Source organism: Chiloscyllium plagiosum, chromosome 28 (assembly GCF_004010195.1).
Source record: "Chiloscyllium plagiosum isolate BGI_BamShark_2017 chromosome 28, ASM401019v2, whole genome shotgun sequence".
NCBI classification, from domain to species: domain Eukaryota; kingdom Metazoa; phylum Chordata; class Chondrichthyes; order Orectolobiformes; family Hemiscylliidae; genus Chiloscyllium; species Chiloscyllium plagiosum.
The window spans coordinates 6,277,713-6,299,960 of record NC_057737.1 but is presented as its reverse complement, the minus strand read 5'-3'; the positions used below and the strand labels follow the sequence as shown (position 1 = coordinate 6,299,960).

Sequence of the window (22,248 nt, the reverse complement as noted above, 5' to 3'; positions counted from 1 at the left end):
TAACTTTGCAGCTTTAAAAAGTCCCTTCTACACACAATAGTCATTCACCAAACATAGCACTGGTGACAGGAAAGTTGCAGTCTGTAAAAGCACCAACACAATTGCAATCATACAACTGTGTGCCTACAATTTTAGATATTAATTTTATTAAAGAAAACATGTACAGCCAGTGATAATTTGGATAACTATTAATGCACTGGAAATTATATAATTGGAAATACAACTAAGTGGATAGGTGAGAGAAAACACAAATGGTGTTAACATGGGGAATACATTACATCTGGACATGTGGAAACTGGCATGTTTCACAATGAATCATAAGGTGGGGAATTAAAAGATAGAACGGCAAATGCCAGTTGACCTTCAGGAACTAATTTAATGCAATATCCCACCTATGTTTTGTTTTGGCAGAGTCATCATTTTGGATGAAACCAGGACTTGATATTAAATTCCACAAGGAGGAATTACAGTTTAAGAGAATATGAAGTACACTATGCTGTCCAATGTGCTGTATCCTCAAAATCCCTTTACAGATTTTTCAATTATTACCAAATATAATAAATTTAGTACAAGTGTTTAAATGTACTACTTGGTCCAGAATATGAGTGACAACACAGGTTTGGTAAACTTAGAAATCAGCAAGGTATCTACTCTAAATGGCATTCTGTGATGTGCTTTAACCAGTTTTTGAGGGAAGGCTGATTTGATGAAAATCTTTAAACAATCTGATGGATACAGAGGAACCGCCCTTTGATTGTCTCCTCTTTCTGGGTTCCCAATGTTAAATCTAGAGTGAAACAGGAAATTCTATCATCTTTACCCTCAAACCACAATACACAAACATAGGTGGTATCTGAGAATCTTGACCTCTCCAGGTAGGAGAATAGTTAAAATAGATAAGGCATGATCCAAATAAGTAGCAGCACAGACTGAAGGGGCTTAATGACTTTGGGCTGTTTCCAGGTTTTCTTACTTATTGGCCTACCTTTACTTCTGTTCTGCTGGTTTCTAATTCGTTATTTTCTACAATGTTATGACTGTTTTTAAATGTGCTGATGGGCTGTCACTGACTAGGCCAACATATAAAACCTTATGTTATAGGACCAGAATTACACCATTCAGCCCATCAAGTCTGCTCTGCCATTCTGCTGTCTTCAACCCCCTTACTAATAAAAACCTTATCTATTTCTGTCTTAAATACACTCAATGACTTCGCCTCCACAGCCTTCTGTGGCAATGAATTCCACAGATTCACCACTCTCATTGCCTATTCTTAATTTCCTAGGGAAAGTTAAGGTCAGTCACATTGCTATTGGGGCTGGAATCACAAGTCAAGGTAACAATGGCAGATTTCTTTCCCTAAGGGACATTAATGAACAAGTCTGATTTCTAATGACAATCAGTAATGCCACCATCTTCACACTATCTTTCCAAGATGTGGACATGGGGCAACATTCCTCACTTAAAAGCTGTTGGAAGCGATCTTAGCAGCTGAAACATGTTGAATATCACTGGAGCAAACCCAAGATTTTCAAAATATCTTGTGAATTTGAAAGCAAGCTATTCTGCATAGAACTTAAAATCCGTATACAACCCGCAACAAAGACTTTTTAAAAGATATGTGGACCAGTTGGTCCTTTAATGCATCTCATTTATGTTGGACGTACATGAATGTATCCCACACCCCTCCTATTAACTTTCAACAAATAACCTGGATGTTGACACATAATACGTAAAGCTATGAACTAGAGAAACCACTGACAAGTGAGGAGAGAAGAGTGAAGAGAGAGAATAAGTATGCAGAATTTAACAGATAACAAAATCAGCGATACAAGAAAAGTGAAAAATGATAAAATGAAACTTAAATTTTACACCATGGATTTTGCTGGAATCTGTGTCAACAGATTGCATTAAGGAGGTATTATAACTGTTCAAACATCAGTATTTGCCAGGTACAAGATAGGAAATCATTTTTACATCGAATTGCAGCTTTAAACCCACATCCCACCACCACTCACTTTCTCTCTTCCCCTAGGGACTAAAACTAAACATGGTTTAACATTGGGTCAATGAGCAACCGTAAGGCCTTTTCATTACCACTGATTTGCAACTAACCAACTGGTGATTGATTTAAACTGTGTAGCCAAATTCAAAATGATGAATGTTCAATTCTCCATTGCAGCCATCCTTAACTAAGGCTACATAAGTAATGAAGAAAATCCATAATAACCTCATTTCACTTTATTCAACAAAAATTGACCATTCAGCTATCTTATTCATTTGTTCATGCAATTATACAAAAACAGCTGAATATATCAGTACAAAGAATCTTTTCAGTATGAAAGAACCAAAATAAAACTTAAGCAAATCTTTGCTTATTTCCTCTGTTGGTTTCAGGATTATCAAATATAGAATTTTAAATTTCAACTCAATCTCCTAACTTTACACCTTCAGCTCAGTGCAGACCAGCCAAACACCATCAGCAAAAATTAGACTTTCCACAAGATTCTATGAACTAGGAAGTGACAATACATTGTATAATTTCTTCCCCCACACAAATTACCAATCAAAAGACAATGGTCACTAAATGTACAATATCTGCTCTTTTTCAATGCTTTGTGCAAGGGTCAGGGAACTGCAAGAGAGTTAAATATAAATGCTGTGAAGGTGGTTATTATGAGGTAACAGCTACTCGGATGGAATTTTGACTGTCCATGTACGGAACAACATATAGCACACAGATCCAACTTATCCAAATTTGTTTGGGGTGGGCAAGGGAACATTCCCCAGATGCAAACTCACCACTTCTGTTGCAGCCTATTTTAGGCGATTTAAAGCAACTAAAGGTAAAGTTACATATTTCCCTTGATCAGCTGCTCTCATTAGAAAAAAAATCCAGAACCAACAGCATTGAAAAGCTAAGAAAATATGGCGCATGATTCCACTGCCAATTAAAGTGACATTGCCTCTGTCTTAACAATCGAGTCCACTCTAGGAAGACCAGCTCCTAATGCACAGCAAGGTCACAACTGAAAACAGCTTTCTAGACCTCAAGTTGCAGTTTCCAGATGGCTTCATGCTCAATTTTAATTAACAATCCAAAAGATCCTTGAATCCATATCTTAAAGTTTGGAAACCTCCAAACAAGACAGTGAAATGGTTTTGCAATCCTCTCTGATTTATGCAAGGTCCAAGTGAGAAAACCCAGTCTGATAGAGGACTCTCAGCATTTATGAGGGTTTGATGGAAAGTCGGACTCGTCCTTTTTTGTCTAGTTGAAGGATTTCAAGAGCTTTTAATGTTTTTAACTTTGATTCAGTTGCTTTCATGTTGAGCTTGTTCATCTGTATCACACTCAGCGCAGAACTGGAAGGAAAGCAAATTAAATGTAAAACAAACCTGAGATATAGTCAGTCACAGCTTTCCTTTAATTTTTGAAGACAGTAAATGACTAAAAGTACAAACATGAAGCCACATGCAAAGCTCATTGAGATTCAGGCACAGTTAAAACTCCAAACAAATACTCCCAGTCTAACCACAGGAATGTGACATATGGAAGTTGCAAGTTGGATTGATATCTTTTAACCATCAAACAAATGCTTTTGGTTAGGCGGACCACAGTAGAATTTTATTTTCTGGATAACGTGGGGATATTTCCTTCCAAGGGTTTCAAACTAAGGAAAGTTAGTGAGAATTCAAATTTTTAAAAAATTTTCTGATATCTTACATTTTAAATTCTTAACTATGTCAACTTCTTGAGCAGATGAATCTATCTTGAATTGTACCAATAGTGGCAAAAGGCATTATAGAATCATAGAGATGTACAACACGGAAATAGATCCTTCGGTCCAACTCGCCCATGCTGACCAGATATCTCAACCTAATCTAGTCCCATTTGCCAGCACTTGGCCCATATCTCTCCAAACCCTTCCTATTCATATACCCATGCAGATGCCTTTTTAATGTTGCAATTGCACTAGCCTCCACCACTTCCTCTGGCAGCTCATTCATTGTGTGAACCCAATGGAAAATTCCATTCTTCACTCCAATCTGCCAAGATTGGGAGGAATGGAAAAAGAGCAAGACAAATGTATAGTAGAAATTGGAATCATACGGTTTTGACTTCTAGGAATATAAAACTGCAATCCAATGCAACCCCTCCTCCCCATCCAAAATGACAAATTCCAGATTACTCCCAGTGCAACATGCTGGTGAGAGCAGGAATAAGAGGATAGATCAATGTGTTGCTGCAGAAATGGTGTCTCAGGAAGGGGGGGGGTTGAGATTCTTGAGGCATTAGGATCATTTCTGGGGAAGGTAGGATCTGTACAAACCTGACTGATTGCACCTGGGCACAGGTGGGACAAATATCTTGAGTGGGCTTTTACTAGTTTTGTTAATGCAGTTTTAAACTAGTACGGCAGGGGGCTAGAAAGTCAAGTGTAGGCTTAGATGGGTCTGATTCAGATCAGGAAACGGGAGGTGAAACAGTCATTAGTGATGTAGTCAGCGACTGAGAAAAATGAAAGAAATTGGGAATAGAAAGCATCCAAAGGAAATCAATGGGGTTAAGCTATGTATACTTCAATGCAAGGAGTATTACAAACAAGGCAGAAAAAACTAAGAGCACAAATAGACATGTGGCAACACAATATCTTTACTATAATACAAACCAGGCTGAAGGATGGAATAAATTGGCAGCTCACCAACCCTGGATATAAAATTTTCAGGCAGGATAGAGTACAGTAGAGTGGTGAGAATGGATGACATACTAAACATGTTAACAAACGATGCTTTATGGGTTGAGTTTAGGAATAAAAAACAGGCCATCACACTTCTGGGAGTACATTATGGACCTGCAAATAGAGAAAGGGAGATAGAAGAACATATATATAGGTTATATAATATAGCCAAATTTCTGTCTGTAGGAATGAGGGGGCAACAATAGTAGGAAACTAATTATCCCAATATCAACTGGGTTTCAAACATAAGGGGCATAGCGGATGAAAAATTAATGAACTGTGTCCAGGAATCTTTTCTTTTTGAACAATACTTGACAAGCCCGACAAGACAATTCTAGATTTAGTTTTGGGAAATGAAGATGGGCAAGTGGGTGAAGTGACTGCACGACCACAATTTGGTCAGATTTAGTATTATGATGAAACAGGATAGAGATAAATTGGGAGTCAAAGTTTTAAACTGGGTGAAGGCAAATTTTGCAAAAATGTGAAATTGTTTGAGATGGACTGGAAAGGACTGTTAAAGGATAAGTAAGTGATAAACAAGTGAGAGGCACTAAAAGGGAGATCCTTAGAACACAAAGCAGACATGGCCCCTCCAAACACAAGAATGGTACTGCCAAATCTAGATCATCACAGCTGTCTTAAGTACAGGGCAAAATTAAACAGAAAAAGACTGCTTATGATAGTCACAAAAAATCAAATAGCCTAGAGAGTAAAAAAAGTACAAGATCAAGTAAGCAAAAATTAAAGAGATGGCATAAAAAAATACTAACTAGCAAGCAAGCTGTTGAAGTGCCGAGTTAAGTGTTGCTGCTTCCGATTGGGCTTAGATTTTGATCTGCATCAGAGGTGTGTTAAAACATGTGTTCAGAAGCTTCTCCCGAGAACAGTCGATGTACTTGAATATAACAGGGTCCTCTTGCAGTGAGTGATAGTGCCCCTACCCCTGGACTGGGTTCAAGTCCTACCTCCTCCAGAGGTACGTAATAACATCTCCAAACAGACCGATTATAAAAACAGGTAACGGAAAACTCAAAAGTTTTACCTGGATATAATGAGCAAAAGGACAGTTAAGGAAAAAGTGGGACTTAAAGAGGAAGAAGGAAGCTTGTATGAAAATGCAGATGATCAAATCATCAAATCCCTACAGTGTGGAAACATGCCTTTCAGCCCAACAAGACCACACTGACCCTTCGAAGAGTATCCCACACAGACCCACACACCTACCCTATTACTCTTTACATTTCCCCTGAATGATCTGGGAAGAATTTTAAATTAACGTTTTGGCTCTGTATTCAAAGGAAAGAGATGATGTGGATAAAGGAATCCAAAAGGAGTAGTGTGAAACATTGGACAAAATAATGAAGGAAGTGTTAGGGGAGCTGGAATCCTTGTTACATGGACTTTAACAACTATAAGCTGAAAGGCTATGGGCCATATGCAGAAAGATGGGATTAGAAAGGGCATCTGGGTGCCACTGAGTTGGATGGATCCCCTTCTGTGCTCTTATTATTTCTACGGTTCTGTTGTACAACGCCCTCAAGTGTTCCTCCAGCACTGCTTGGAGCGTAAAGCAATACACAGGGAACGAAGTAAGGCTTGGATTCCAGCCAAGTACCCATACACTAATAATGTATACAGCATGTGCTATTGCATAGTTTCCTGCTCCAGATTAACTTACTCTGGCTGAAGGCCATGCAAGCACACAATATTGTGATTTGCGGAGTAAAAGGTCAAATTTTGTTTTTTTCCCTTATATATGTAAATAAAGACCACTGATCAAATTACTGTTGTACTAGAGTTAAATAACAGCTCAGGAATTCATTCAATACTGCAAAGCTAACAGATTTAATTGGGATACAATCTAAAACAGACAACAGATTATGAATTTTTTTTGATTTATTAAGCAAACAACTACAGCAAACCAAGCAGTTGTCACAAGGTGACTAAAACTGTTGGATGGTAATTAGATTAGACTCCCTACAGTGTGGAAACAGGCCCTTTGGCCCAACAAGTCCACACCGACCTCCAAAGAGTAACCCAACCAGATCCGTTTCCCTACATTTACCTCTGACTAATGCAGCTAACACTATGGGCAATTTAACTTGGCCAATTCACCTGACCTGAACATCTTTGGACTGTGGGAGGAAACCGGAGCACCCGGAGGAAATCCACGCAGATACAGGGAGAACGTGCAAACTCCACACAGTCGCCAGAGGCCGTAATCGAACCAGGGTCCCTGGCACTGTGAGGCAGCAGTGCTAACCACTGAGACACTGTGCCGCCCATAAAAGCCCTCTGTCGATTTTCCTGCTCATTGGATGCTGCCTGACCTGCTGTACTTTTCCAGCACCACTCTAATCTTGACTCTAATCTCCAGCATCTGCAGTACCACTTCTCCCCAGAGCATTAGTCATGATTAGCCAGAGCATTAGTAATGATACAGAAATTGGGAGAGATACAGCCTTTAAACCAGGAGGATGAAAATCAGTAATTGTCAATGTCAGATGGAACTGCTGAAAGAGTTTAGATTAGATTCTCTACAGTGTGGAAAGAGGCCCTTCAGCCCAACAAGTCCACAGTGACCCTCCGAAGAGTAACCCACCCAGAACAGTTTCCCTCTGACTAATGCACCTAACATATAGGCAATTTAGTATGGCCAATTCACCTGACCTGCACATCTTTGGACTGTGGGAGGAAACCGGAGCACCCGGATGAAACCCACGCAGATACAGGAAGAATGTGCAAACCCAACACAGACAGTCACTCGAGGCTGGAATCGAACCTGCGTCCCTGACGCTGTGAGGCAGCAGTGCTAACCACTGAGCCACCATACCGCCCCAAGCAAAGAGAAACATTCTGACAGCCTAAATACACTCATTGGATCTGCTCAAGAAATACTAACCCCACAGATTCCTGATTTTACTTCCTCAGTAGTTCCAAAATTCAACTAGAGGCAAAGGACTCCCCTGTAGACACAGGCACCTTTCAGTGCACTTTACCCAGAGTCCTCATCAATGGTGACCAAGAGATTACAAAATTTATCCAAGTTTATTAGGAGTTGCACACTCACCTATTTTTGTTGTTTGTGAAGTAATCAAAGAGTTGCTGATAAAACATGTTCAAATCAGCAAGTTTTACAGTTTGCCTCACACTCTGCGGTACAGACATGAACATCTTCTCAGTGACTGGTTCAAACTCAACTGAAATGCAAATAACAGTTTACAGTTAATTAAAAACAGCTGATCAGAGTTTGAAATGCAGAGAATATAATGAATGAGGAGTTATCATTCGAGATGAATTCACTGGATATGAAGCTAAAAAGGTCATAATGTCATACAAATGTTTAAAAACATTTCATGACCTGTTCTTTTACCCTGATTAACACATTTAAACCACAAGTGATAAGCAGTTACTCACTACTTTGTAGAATTAACTTGTTTTCATTTTAAAAGAACGTTCAACTTATTTTAGAAGTCTCAGCACACTGTAGTGAACAAGCACAGATTTAAAATTCACAGTGCTTCATCCTGTGCCCTTGTACACATTAAAATTGTGCCGTGGGATCTACTTAAGAAGGAAATCCTTCTGATCTCTGGCTAACCTTTCTCCCACAAGACCAAACTGATCATTCAAGTTGTGTGTGAGGAAACTTGCTACTCTGAAAAATAGTCACTGAAAGAGGTGGTAAAGTATTTAACCTGCAGAGCTTGTTGACTGAAGTTCAAACTAAAGTTTTATTTTACAACTGCCACAAAAATATTTTCAGCTGGTGCTGTGTTGAGATGCTGAATTAAAGTTGAATTATTTCACATTTCATGAGCAATACAGTAAACTTTACTAATTTATGGAGTTACAGATGCCAACTTACTCCCCAAATTTTAGTGCTGAGGCAACTGAAGTTAAAACTAGAAAGATGACCAACAAAACTCTTGTTGTCGCCACCTATTTTTATTTCTGGTTTTTGCACTGTTATTTTCGCACTAAACTGCCAAGAATATCCAATATAGTTGGCCAGCACTCTCCTTGGCACTCAGTCTAGTCACATGCCATTCCATGACATATTTCTTAACTGCAAGACTGGAGAACCGAAATCACTTTTGGATCCCCTTATTATGGGAATTAACAAGCCACTCTGACCAAGTAATTGTTGGCCAATAAGATTTACAGGTCTCTGAACAGAATTATCTTTGGAGTAAAGAATTTTACTGGACAGGTGGTAGTCATCTGACCCATTGTGGCTGCACCCTAGCTGCCAAAAGAGCTACCCAGCTAGTTCCATTCTTTAGTCGTATCTTTGTAGCCCTCTAAATGTGTTCCAAATTTGGAGTCCACAGCATAGAGAACAAAAAACCACTTCAGTTCTTTATTTGGAAAGGGATATACAGTATTAGAAGCAGTTGAGAGAAGGTTCACTCAATTCATTCCTGGGATGACGGGATTATGCTACCAGAAAAAAGAAATTGGATACACTGGGTTGTACCCATTTGAGTTAAGAACGACGAGAGGTGACCGTATTAAAATATATCAGCCCCTCAGGATCCTGGCAGATAGTGGAAAAATATTTCTCCTTGCAGGTGCACTAGAACTCTGGAAGACACTTTAGGATACCTTTTAAGATGAAGATGAGGGGATCTTTCTTCCTCCCGATAGGAATGTTAGTGGGTGGAATTCTCTTCTTCCAAAAGTAGTGAAGGCTCGGTCATTGAATTGATGCAAGGCTAAGTTAAACAGAATTTTGACATCGGATTCTACAGTTGTGCGACAGATAGAAAAGTGGGGTTGCGACCATAACTTGATCAACCATGATTTTATTGAGTGGCAATGGGAAGCTTACAGAGCCTAATTTTATTTTTCAAGTCTTATGCTCCTGTAAGTGCTGTTCACTGACTGCTCTATTAGATTTTGGGAGAATCAGTCTCAGCTGTGATCTACACAAAATCAAGTCAGATTGGAAAGATAGTGTTCAGAAAGCGTCTTTTCCTCAATTACATTTCGTCGCACACCAACCTTTCATCTGCTGTGGTTTTGGAGATTGCGCACAAGGTTCCTGTCAGGAAAAAAGTGAAAAGATCAGTTTTGTTAAAGGAGAAAGTAGAAATCAGAGCATATGAACTTAAGTCAGAGCTTTAAAACAAAAAGCAGACATATTTGGACAATGATCAAACTGCCATCGAAAAAATGCAAACTAACTTTTTGATCCACTCAAGATTTAAAAAAGGAAAATTTACAGGTTATCATGTTTCATTTTAACAGTATTTTATTCAGAGAATTTCAGCTACTGTATTTACATAAACCCATTTCTCCATTTTCACCTGACTATTCTTAGTTAAGTATTACAGTGCTATATATAACTAATAGGAGGTGTACATTAGTCTGGATAAAGTAAAATAGCATCATACCATAAGAAACAAGAGTGGGCCATTCAGCCTTTTGAGCCTGCTCTGCCATTCAATAGAATCGTACTGATCCAACATTCACCACATCCACTTTGCTTCTATTTCCCCGTAAGCTAGATCAAGAATCTAGCTCTCCCTGAAATATACACAAGGGCTCTACCTCCACAGCTCTCTATGGCAAAGAGTTCCAAAGACACTCAACCCTGGAGAAAAGAACTTCCTCCTCATCTGCGTCTTAAATTGGGACCCCTTTATTCTGACATGAAACCCTCTGGTCCTAGGCTCTCCTATAAAGGGAAATATCCTCTCAGCATGTACCCTATCAAGCCCCTTAAGAATCCTATATGCTTGAATGAGATCGTCCCTCATTCTTCTTTACTCCAGTGAGTACAGTCCCAATTTGTTTAGCCTTTGGTCATAAGACAATCCCTACATACCAGGGATCATCTTGGTGAAACTGCTCTGAACTGCCTTGAATGAAATATTAATCTTTCCTTAGATGAGGGGACTAGCTCATAGTACTCCAGATGTGATTTCACCAGCTCCTTGTACAGTTGCAGTAAGACTTCCCACTCTTACTCCTTGAAATAAGGGCCAACATTATATTAGCCTTCCTGATTACCTGCTGGCTTTCTGCGTTTCATGTACAAGTACCACCAAGTCCCTTTGTATTGAACTTTTTGCAGTTTTCCTCCATTTCAGTAATACCAATTCTCCTCATCCATCTGTCGAGTAGGTAGAAGAATGATAGAAGGAGCATATAGCTTTGTTCGGGAACACTCACAATGACAGGCGCTAATGTTAAAAACACTGACACTTTACTATTACAGACTGAGCTGAGTACAGGTACAATGTTAACTAGGCAGCTCCCAATCTAAGCCACACCAGATAAAGGGATAGTATTTTCCTGCTTGAGGGTGGGGATGGAGGAGAAAAAGGGTCACAAAAGACTGCAAGCAGAACAAAAAAAATTAAAGGCTGTTGATATTGGGAGTACTTATCAGATTTCAAGAAACACACAAACATGAGATGGAAGGAAGCAGATACAGATTTGAGAAAACAGAATAAAGCACAGTTCTGACTCAGCAAGTGGGTAATAAATTTAATCATAACTATCATTACCACAAGACCCTCTGTCCACTCAACCGACTGCAAAAATAATATAATCACCATTTTCAAGTGAATCAGACCAATAATTAATAGATTAGTTCATTTTGAGAATATTACTTGGAACAAGGTGACAATTGGACAAAATAAAAACACATTCCAGTGAACAGAAATTAAAATACCTACAAGAACTACCATTTAAATAGTTTCCTTTCAAAAGGCCAATTTTAAACATTTAATTTCAGACTTCTGAGGGTGCAGAAAGCCATTCAATTCATGTCTGCGCCAAGTTCCTTCACATTCTGACTTAGTACCAACGTCCTATCTATTCTCCATTACCCTGCATATTGCTTCTATTCAAATAATTATCTTCTGTTCTTTGAATACCTCAATTGAATTGGTTCCACCATACTGCCAGGCAGTTCACCCCAGACTCTAACTACTCATTGAGGAAAGGATTTTACTTATTGGTATTTACTTTTTGTTTGCAAAACAAATTAAATGTGTCTCCTCTGGCTCTTGACCCTCTTACAAGTGGAAACATTTTCTCCACATTTACACATACTTTATCCAGAGCCCTTATTATTTTGAAAACTTCTATCAGATCTCCTCTTAGCCTTCTCTCTCCCCAAGAGATATAGTGCTAAATTCTCCAATCTGTCCTCATAACCTCTCTAAAGTCTGAAGCCATTCTGAAACTTCTTCTGCACTCTCTCCAACACGTTCACATCCTTACAAAGATGCAGTGCTTGGAATGGCATACAGTACTTCAGCCAAAGCATAACCAGAGCTCTTTGTAAGTTCAAATTAGCCTCTCTGCTTTTGTACTCAATGCTGCTATTAATGAAGCCTAGAATACTGTATGTTCTCTCTTCCTGTCTGGCACTTTTAATGACTTACACACCTTGATACTCAGGTCTTTTTGCTCCTGCACATTCTTTAGAATTGTAACCTTTACCTTATACTGTTTTTACATGTTCATTGCATCAAAACTTGTCAACTCATTTCTACACATTGAACTTCATGTCACCTACTTGCCCACTCCAACTTGTCAATGCTGCCAAGTTTTGTTTTCCTTTTGCTTATAAGTCCATATACAACACAAATCATATACTGGGACAAGTGAATGCAATTTAGAAAGGCACTGTAGCAAAACACAACATACCTCACAAGGACCTGCTCCAGTCAAAACCTCAGATTTCAGAACCTTCTGCAAAGCCCACTGCTCATCGTCAGTGGGTGGACAAGACTGGAGAACAAACGTGATTAAATTAAAATCCCTTAATACACAAAAATTAGTTGGCTGTAATTGCACCATAAGCTATTGACAATACTACAGACTAACAACACGCAGCACGTTAAAGACATTCGCACCCACAGCAAAATCTCACTAGCAACTGAGAACGCACTCAGATTAGCTTGCATAAGCCAACACACCAAGATTGAAAGAACACAAAATGCAGGAAGTGCACAGTGTCACCAGGCATATTTTTGGAGGGAGAGGAGTGATGCCGTTGTGATAACACTGGAGTTGCAATCCAACAGCCAAAGCCGATGCTGAAACAAATGGCTCAAATTCCACCATGGCATCCAATGGAATTTCCTTTTAATTAATAAATCTAGAATTGAAAGCTAGTCTCAGTGATGGTGACCATGATAACTATCATCAATGGTCATAAAAACCATGTGGTTCAACTAATGCCCTTTCAGGAAGGAAATCTGTTTTATTCACCTGGTCTGCACAGTACATGACTCAGAGCCAAAGCACATTGGCTGACTTTTAACTGCCCTCTGAAATGGCCGAATAAACTACTCAGTTCAAGGGAAATTAGTGATAGGCAACAAAATATTAGCCTGGCCAGTGATGGCCACATGCTATGGAAGAATGGAGGAAAGAAAACAACCTAAAAGAGAAATATTTTATGTGGTCCTTTCAGGACGGATGACAGGACTTCTGTTTGAAACACTGATGAGGGATCGCTCTCAAATCAAATGAACTCTGGTAAAACATTCTAACATTTTAATTTTTGGCTTCAGATTTCTATCATTCATAGCTTTTGCATCACTTGCTCTCAATTTTAAGAAGCAAAACCAAACATTTTAATATTCTTAGCATCTGGAAAAAATCCTAACTAACCACTGTTAAGACATGAGAATCTCAGTAACACTGGTATTGTTGGGCTTTGAGAGAGTTCAGTTCACTCGCCGGCCTCAGCAGTTAGTAAGAACTGCACTTAAATATTTTAAAGTTGTCACTTTTAAGAATGACATCCCCGCTGTATAGCAATTGGATGGAGACCCAACCTTGCAGGGAACTGTGGAACAAATCTTCAGCCAGGAAGAAATAGGCCAAGATTCTTTCTCATAGCCTAAGGAAAGGATACCATTTAAAGGATTCCCACGTCCACCTTCTACAATACAATAGCAAACAAAGGAAAGAGTAATAAGGAACAGACTTCAGCCAAGATTAGTTATCAGTTTTAAAGAATAAACATATCTCACTCCCTTTGGTGCTATGAAGCCTTGGTTTCTGTCAACAAGCTCTTCATATTTGCAACAGTAGGTGTGTTCTATGGAGACATTGGGACCTCACTGGACAGACAGAATCTTTACCAATGTAGCTTTATTGTACTTGAATACAATGAGTTTATGGACACCATCCACTTAAAAACACCACAGACAACTAATTAAAATCAATAAATAATCCACAGAATAATACACACCACTTTCAGTACCACATAGCTTAGTTTTAATAAAAAACAGCAAAGCCATTTTAAATCTCACTCCACAAGGATCAAACTCAACTTACAAGACAGTAGTTAAATTAATTTACCTCGAGGTCACTCTGCTCTTGCAGTTTCTGCACTAACTGAAACGTGGTAGCAAGTTGCGAACGGATAAAATCCACAGCCTCTTTTTGTTCACTGGCAATCTGATCTGCCTCCAAAGATAACTCGCGATAACGAGATTTTATTACCCTCAGCTGCTCCAGCAGTTTTACTGGATTTTCCTAAAATGCATATAGAAAATATACTGAGAACAGTAGCAGACAGAAACAATTCAGGTCAATGTTGCGTTGAATCAGCCAGGCCTGCAGTTAAGGGAAAGTGATGACTGCAGACGCTGGAGATGCTAGAGTGTGATGCTGGAAAAGCACAGCAGACCAGGCAGCATCAGAGGAGCAAGAGAATCAATGTTTCAGGTAAGAGCCTTTCATCAAGAAGGCCTGCAGTAAGTCTACTATCAGTGATATATTTATGTATAATTCATCTAACAACCAAGATAATTCAATAATACAGCAAACAGAGAGGAAAAAATAACAAAGTCATGCACAGTCATAAATAAACGTTAACCATAAAGGGGTTATGGTCCAAGTAATTAATTATGTAAATTGTTGCCACAAGATTTCCTCCAACACTAAGGACTTTCCATTGATATTCCTCACCTGAGAAAATTCTCACTGGATATCACAACTGACAAGGCAGCAAAAAAAAAGTAAACTGCCTTTGAATTTGCTGACGAGTCAAAAAAAAACACACTAGTTAAATATTTTCAAAATAGTGTATAGAGCAGCTACAAATTGCACAAGTAGAGCTAGTCTCAAGGACATTTTATAATTAACAGCTTCTTGCCACATTCATTTTAGAGAAGAATCTAAACTTTAACAACATTAGGCTGTTGTGTAAATCTTGTAATTTGTTTAAAAATGCATATGTAACTGACATTTATTGAGTAGCTATCAGTGCATATCAAGCAGTTAGTCACTTGTCTCTTGAACTGACCCATTCAAACTAGTATGTAAAAGTAATCTGAATGGATTAGGATAAAGTCAAATTCAAGAATATCCAAAACTTACCAACAAATACCTGGACTCCAACTAGCAATAAATGGTTACATGGATGTAGGTTTACTCGCTGAGCTGGAAGGTTCAATTTCAGACATTTCGTCACCCTACTAGGTAACATCTTCAGTAAGTCAGGCAGCATCCAAGGAACAGGAGAATAGACGTTTCGGGCATAAGCCCTTCTTCAGGAATGCCCGAAACGTCGATTCTCCTGTTCCTTGGATGCTGCCTGACCTGCTGCACTTTTCCAGCAACACATTTTCAGCTCTGATCTCCAGCATCTGCAGTCCTCACTTTCTCCTCCAACATCTTCAGTAAGCCTTCAGACAAAGCATTGCTGAGGATTCCTGCTTTCTATTTATATGTTTGGGTTGGTGATGTTATTTCCTGTTGTTTTTCTCGGGGAGCAGTAAATGGGGTCCACGTCAATGTGCTTGTTGATAGAGTTCCGGTTAGAATGCCATGTTTCTAGGAATTCTCATGCATATCTTAGTTTGGCTTGTCCTAGGATGGATGTGTTGTCCCAGTCAAAGTGGTGTCCTTCCTCATTTGTCCGTGAGGATACTAGTGAAAGTGGGCCATGTCTTTTTGTGGCTATTTGATGTTCATGCATCCTGGTGGCTAGTTTTCTGCCTGTTTTTCCAATGTAGTGTTTGTTACAGTTCTTGCAAAGTATTTTGTAAATGACATTAGTTTTGGTTGTTGTATGTACACGTTCTTACAAGCTCATTAGCTGCTGTTTTAGTGTGTTGGTGGGTTTGTGGGCTACTATGATGCCAAGGGGTCTGGGTAGTCTGGCAGTCATTTCCGAGATGTCTTGACGTAAGGGAGAGCAGCTAGGGTTTCTGGATGCATTTTGTCTGTTTGTCTAGGTTTGTTGTGGTGTTCATTGGGTACCCATTCTTTTTGAATATGCCGTATAGGTGATTTTCCTCTGCTCTGCATAGTTCCTCTGTGCTACAGTGTGTGGTGGCTTGTTGAAATAATGTTCTGACGCAACTTTGTTTGTGGATGTTGGGATGATGCTTCTGTAGTTCAATATTTGGTCCATATGTGTCATTGTCCCGTAGTCGCTGGTTTGAAGTTCACCGTTGGCTGCTTGCCCTATTGTGACATCTGGGAATGGCAGTTTGTTATTATTTTCCTCCTCTTTAGTGAAGTTTTTGCTAGTAAGGGTATTATTGATGGTCTTGAAGATTTCCTCTAATTTGTTTCATTTGGTGATGACAAAGGTGTCATCCACGTAGTGGACCCAAAGTTTGGGTTGGATGTTTGGCTGAGCTGTCTGTTCGAGTCTCTGCATTACGGTCTCTGCTAAGAGCCCTGATATCGGAAATCCCATGGGTGTTCCCGTTGGGTTTGTCTGTAGGTTTTGTTGTTGAAGGTGAAATGGATGGTAAGGCATAGGTCCACTAGCTTGGTGATACTGTCCTTGCTGATGAGGTTGGTGGCGTTTGATGTGTGCGCCTTTGGGTCTTCTAATAGTGTAGTGTTTCCTTGGTCAGGTTGATGTTGATTGATGTGAACAGGGCTGTTACGTCAAAGGAGACCATTATTTCATCCTCTTCTTAGTGTTGTTGATGGTCTTCAGGAATTCTTGTGTGGAGTGGATGGAGTGGCATGAGTCTTCTACTAAGTGTTTTAGTCTCTGGTGCAACTCTTCTCTCATTAGTATCCTTACATACAAATAAGGAAGAACACCACTTCGACTGGGACATCACATCCATCCTAGAACAAGCCAAACTGAGAATTCCTAGAAGCATGGTATTCTAACCGGAACTCAATGACCAAACACGTTGACTTGGACCCCATTTACCATCCCCTGAGAAAAAGAACAGGAAATTACGTCATCACAGGAAATGACACCACCAACCCAAAGAAACCCAAACATATCAATAGAAAGCAGGAATCATCAGCAGTGCTTTGTCTGGAGGCTCGCTGAAGATGTTACCGAGTATGGTGACAAAATGTCCGAAAATGAACCTTGCAGCTCAGCGAGCAAACCTACATCCAAAACCTCAACCTGAGCTACAAATCTTCTCAAAACTCGCTAAATGGTTACATGTTGGGAGTGGTGATTGAAACTAATTTGTTTAATAATCTCAGTGACAGACATGATAAAGATTCGCAGAAATAAAAGTCTACAAAGTGTAGTCAAATGCACACCTACCCCCCAATAGGCCCCCTCAAATTAATGTCCTAATCAGACAATAAACATACTGTCGTGCAAGGGCTTTAGGAACCTGGAGGAACTTTGTGAAGAAGTTCCCGAGGTGTGAATGGCACCACATATGCAGAGTAGAAAGAAAATAGAGCAGAACGACAAACATGAAGTGGTAGAAGTTGCAGAAAAGTCTTTCAACACTAACTGTAAAGCTAGAGCCTGGTACATCTCAATACTGTACTCTTAATATGTAATAAAGCACTATAAATTAGCCAAAGCCTGAAGACAGTTCTTGACCTTGCCTTCTCCTCAAACAGTATGTCTTGAACCCAAACTCAAGAATGTGGGCATAAAATGACACAACAAAAGATGTACCTGTGCTGGTGCGTTGCGAGGAAGATTTTTCACTATTTCAAACTCTAGCTTGTGCTCGATATAATCCAAGTCAGACTCAGCCTTCTGGAACTAAAGTAAGGAAAGTAAATCACTTAAAAAGAACAAGTTAAAAATTTGCTTCTTGGGTGGACTACTCCTACCATCAAGCAATCATATCAGTGCTCATTATCTCCATCATCATTCTCTCTAGGAATTCTAACATTGGACCAGCAAGAGCTTAATCACAAGTGATCTTCCACAGCAGTAAGAGTCAATCCTTGAATTCCTTGGACATGTAGCAGAATGGGAAGAGGGCCATATAGCACAGATTAAAGCACAAATTTCAAAACCATGTTATAGATGGCCCCAAAGTTTATTTATACATATATTTATTGAGTAGCCATCAGAGTATATCAAACAGTAACTTGTCTCTTGAACTGACCCACTCTCAAATAGATTAGGATAAATCAAACTCAACAAATACCAAAACGTTGTACAAATGGAGACTGGGGAGCAGTGGTGGTGGGAAGTGTCAGTTTAAAACTTACCCCTCCACCCAAAATCTGAGGCACATCTTACCAAATAGCCATTGTGGTCCTTTGCACGGTCTGCTCTCATTTATCGGAATAGCTAGCACTCTAAAAATGAAAATTCAAGGATTCCAAGCTTCTCATTGAAGGACCTCTTTCCAAGAGGACTATATCAGTAATCACAGGACCCCACAATGTCCTATTTAAAATACATTACTGTACATATGAAATTTGAAAGTGCTGCATGTAGTGAGCATTTTAATAACACTTTCATGAAAGTATTGCACATATCAGCACGATGGCGGTGCCAAAGTTTAAGACACCTCCCCTTTCCATACAAGGCTAAACTCACCACCAACCTTGAGTAACCGGGATGCACCTGGTCACGTTGCTGCAGTGTTGCTCCTTCTGACGTAAGGCAGTCGGATCAGACTGCATTGCACATGTAGTGACCACTTGCTTATTTTTGCACAGCTGCCCTGTGCATGATTTTTACAGATCCCAGAAATCAGTAAGCCCCAGATAAAGAATGACTGATTTGGGGAACTATGACAAGTAATCTTGAAAAAGTGAAACAGGATTTTCCTTTTTCTAAATGTCAAATGAAAAACTAAGGATGGGAGGAGTAGATAAATAAGAAGCCACGGCTCAGTTTAAATCATAAAATTAAAAAGTGTTAAAAATTTACTGTTGGTACGGCAATCACTTTTTAAAACAAAAAGTAAAAACTGCAGCCATTAACAAACCAGTCTGAAGTTACAGAACCTGGCACAATTATTATCCAAGGTGCAGTTGATTTGGGAGTCAGAAGTAAAGCTTGTTGATTCCTGCCAACTGCACATTTCTGCTGTGTCGGAATCTCAGAAGGTAATCATCTTGAAGGAATTCATAGAAGCAGAGACATTTGGTTATTCTGCCACCTGTTTCACAAGAGACAAGTTGAGATGACCCTAGGAAAACACTCAAAACTCACTGTGCTCAAAACACCTGGTTTTTGGTTTGAAACTCTGTTCCCAGGTGTGGAATTCAAACTTGAGCTATGAATTATACATTCCCTCAGGCAAGGCAATAACAAGGACATACCATTTTACCTGCATCAAATTTGTTACTTCAATAAAGTACCATACTTCAATTCTGGAGCATCCTTTTTCCCAATGGCTTAGCAAGTCAGTCATGTATATCACATGAATTTAATCCCTAGTTTGTTTGTGTCCAGTTTGCTGGTTTTAGGCATTAAGAGGTTCAAGTTATATTTAGTCAGAGTAAGGAACACTGTTCCTTCACTATATAGAGACTATTTTCTGCAACTGGGAGAAAAAAAACTCATTTAAATAGTGCCCAATACAGTTTCACAGGACTGTCCAAACTGCAGTATTATTGTAACGTGGAAAACAGTGGAACCAATTGACACAGCAGAATCACCTCAATTCACCCGAAAGTCTGGTTGATGAGGATATTGTTCATTAAGTGGGACAGAATCTACTCAAAGTTTTTGGAATGATTAAAAAAAACCTTCTGTGCCTGCTCGTCAAGAAAACAAATTGCTATTTGATGAGCCACAAAAGTATAATATTTCAGTAGGATTTCTTTCTGCTTGCACACATTAATGAATAATCAATTGGTAAAGAGTACACAGTTTCCCTTTAGACAGGATATAAAAGAACTTTCTAAAAATGAAAGTGCTTAGAAAAGACTGGCCACACTAGGTAAAGCACCATTTTCCATTTACAAAACTAATTATTATAAGACGTTGTGATAATATTAAATGTTTAAAGGACTTACAGTCCTGAAGACAGTTATACAGTTTGTAATGTTCACTTCATATTACTAGTTTTTAAAAAGTGAATTGCATTCTATAATGGTTCTTAGACCAGAGATTTCCACAATTTCTTTATATTTTGAATTCCTAAACAAAAATCCAGTCATACCAAAAAGAAAGGCATGATAGGGAATACTTTGTAACTAAAACTGCAGCCTCTTAAGCAAGTGCTCAGGGCATTCCAATGAAGAAATTCAAGGATGAAATTAAAACCATCCTCTCCTTACAATGGAGATTTCTCTCCCTTCCAGACAAAAATAGGACACAATGGAATGCATTTGTCCAAACCATCTACCAGGAAGCTATGGGTTATGGGGTAATGTAGGTTAATTTCAAGCAGAATTTTGTATGTTCATAGCAGTAACCTTTGTTCTGGCGATGCTAGACTTTTCATGGACACTTATCATTCCAGGACTCAGTGAGAGATTTGATGCCAGCAACGTGAGCAGTCAACCTATACATTACTAAATTAATCCCTTCCACCCAAAAATGTCAGCATTGTGCACTTTATCTGTCCAAGCACTGACCTTTTTACTGCCTCAGGGTTCTGTGCCTGTAATTTGTGATTTTTTTTTCTTACAATTCTTGCAATCATCAGCAAGCAGTGAATTTTGAACTGGGCCCAGTTTTAAAAACATTTGTCGTATTGAACAAGGTACAAGAAAATAACATCCATACTTTAAGCAGGTAAGTGTCTGCATTAGTTCAGTTATAGCACCCTGGATTCCACAATCTTCTGCTTCAAAACATGTCATATAATCTACTCTAACATTTTAATGTAATTCTGGTTGGCTTCTATACTGCCAAGAGACACCAACGTTAGGATAACAGTTAACCAGAGACACAGTCTACCTGCCAAGATGTAAATAAAAGACCCCATGGCATTATTTGAACATCCAAGGAACTTTGCCAAACAGTCTACCTGGATTACCTGAAGTGTGTCTAGTCATTCATTTATATCATTGTTATTTGTGGAATCTCAGAAAAACGGCTGCCATGTTTGCCTTCAAAACAATGACTGCTCAACCAACCCTGATCACATACTTAGGTCCTACAGTAAGTCTTGAAATCTCAACCTTCTGACTCCAAGGAGAGAGAACAACCAACCAATGTGAAACTTGTACCTGCTTCCTTAATGCAAACAGCATTTCTTCCTCATGCCATTTGTCAAAGACAGTGGAGTTACCGATGCCAGAAAATGTTTCTAAGGGTAATTCACTGGTTGTGAAGTGTTTTGGGACATCCTGAGAATGGGAAAGGCTCTATGCTGTGGAACAAAATAAAAGACTGGAGAGAAAAACAAAAGATAAATTAGACTGCCAGAAATGGAGCAATAGAAATGTGGTGACTGCACTATACTCCTAGATTTAGAATGTGAATCAGGCCTTTGAAAAAAAAAACATTGCCGCACATGAGATAGCTTTGGCAAATAGAATTAAGGAGAATCCAAAGGGTTTTTTTTACAAATATATTAAGGACAAAAGGGTAACTTGGGAGAGAATAGGGCCCCTCAAAGACCAGCAAGGCGGCCTTTGTGTGGAGCCACAAAAAATGGGGGAGATACTAAATGAATATTTTGCATCAGTATTTACTGTGGAAAAGGATATGGAAGATATAGACTGTAGGGAAATAGATGGTGACATCTTGCAAAATGCCCATATTACAGAAGAGGGAGTGCTAGATGTCTTGAAACGGTTAAAAGTGGATAAATCCCCAGGACCTGATCAGGTATACCTGAGAACTCTGTGGGATGCTAGAGAAGTGATTGCTGGGCCTCTTGCTGAGATAGTCGTATCATTGATAGTCACAGGTGAGGTGCTGGAAGACTGGAGGTTGGCAAACGTGGTGCCACAGTTTAAGAAGGGCGGTAAAGACAAGCCAGGGAACTATAGACCGGTGAGCCTGACCTCGGTGGTGGGCAAGTTGTTGGAGGGAATCCTGTATTACATGTATTTGGAAAGGCAAGGGCTGATTCGGGATAGTCAACATGGCTTTGTGCGTAGGAAATCATGCCTCACAAACTTGATGATTGAGTTTTTTGAAGTACAAAGAAGATTGATGAGGGCAGAGCATTAGATGTGATCTATATGGACTTCAGTAAGGCGTTCGACAAGGTTCCCCATGGGAGACTGATTGGCAAGGTTAAATCTCATGGAATACAGGGAGAACTAGCCATTTGGATACAGAACTGGCTCAAAGGTAGAAGACAGAGGGTGGTGGTGGAGGGTTGTTTTTCAGACTGGAGGCCTGTGACCAGTGGAGTGCCAC

The 22,248-nt window shown here is 39.4% G+C and overlaps 2 protein-coding genes across 5 annotated transcripts in view; one reads left to right on the top strand and one right to left on the bottom strand.

Annotated features, from left to right (window-relative positions):
• LOC122564209 (inactive serine/threonine-protein kinase TEX14-like) overlaps positions 1–497 on the top strand; it is a 155,070-nt gene extending 154,573 nt beyond the window's left edge. The window contains exon 30 of the mRNA XM_043718905.1: positions 412–497. Within this exon, the coding sequence (XP_043574840.1) occupies positions 412–442 (31 nt within the window). The 3' untranslated portion in view covers positions 443–497. The remainder of the gene's footprint in view (positions 1–411) is intronic.
• The window catches only part of ska2 (spindle and kinetochore associated complex subunit 2), a 42,664-nt gene continuing 20,545 nt past the window's right edge, over positions 130–22,248 (bottom strand). Inside the window, exons 1-7 of one of the 4 annotated variants that reach the window (XM_043718155.1) lie at positions 21,105–21,441; positions 17,632–17,721; positions 14,082–14,258; positions 12,414–12,497; positions 9,753–9,792; positions 7,816–7,945; positions 130–3,366 (exon numbers count right to left, since the gene is read on the bottom strand). In XM_043718155.1, coding sequence (XP_043574090.1) covers positions 3,231–3,366; positions 7,816–7,945; positions 9,753–9,792; positions 12,414–12,497; positions 14,082–14,258; positions 17,632–17,721; positions 21,105–21,128 — 681 coding nt within the window. In that variant the 5' untranslated portion in view covers positions 21,129–21,441 and the 3' untranslated portion in view covers positions 130–3,230. Of the gene's footprint in view, positions 3,367–4,673; positions 4,857–7,815; positions 7,946–9,752; positions 9,793–12,413; positions 12,498–14,081; positions 14,259–17,631; positions 17,722–21,104; positions 21,442–22,248 lie in introns of those variants that run through there. The other 3 variants (XR_006315774.1, XR_006315773.1, XM_043718154.1) reach the window with 3 other exon arrangements.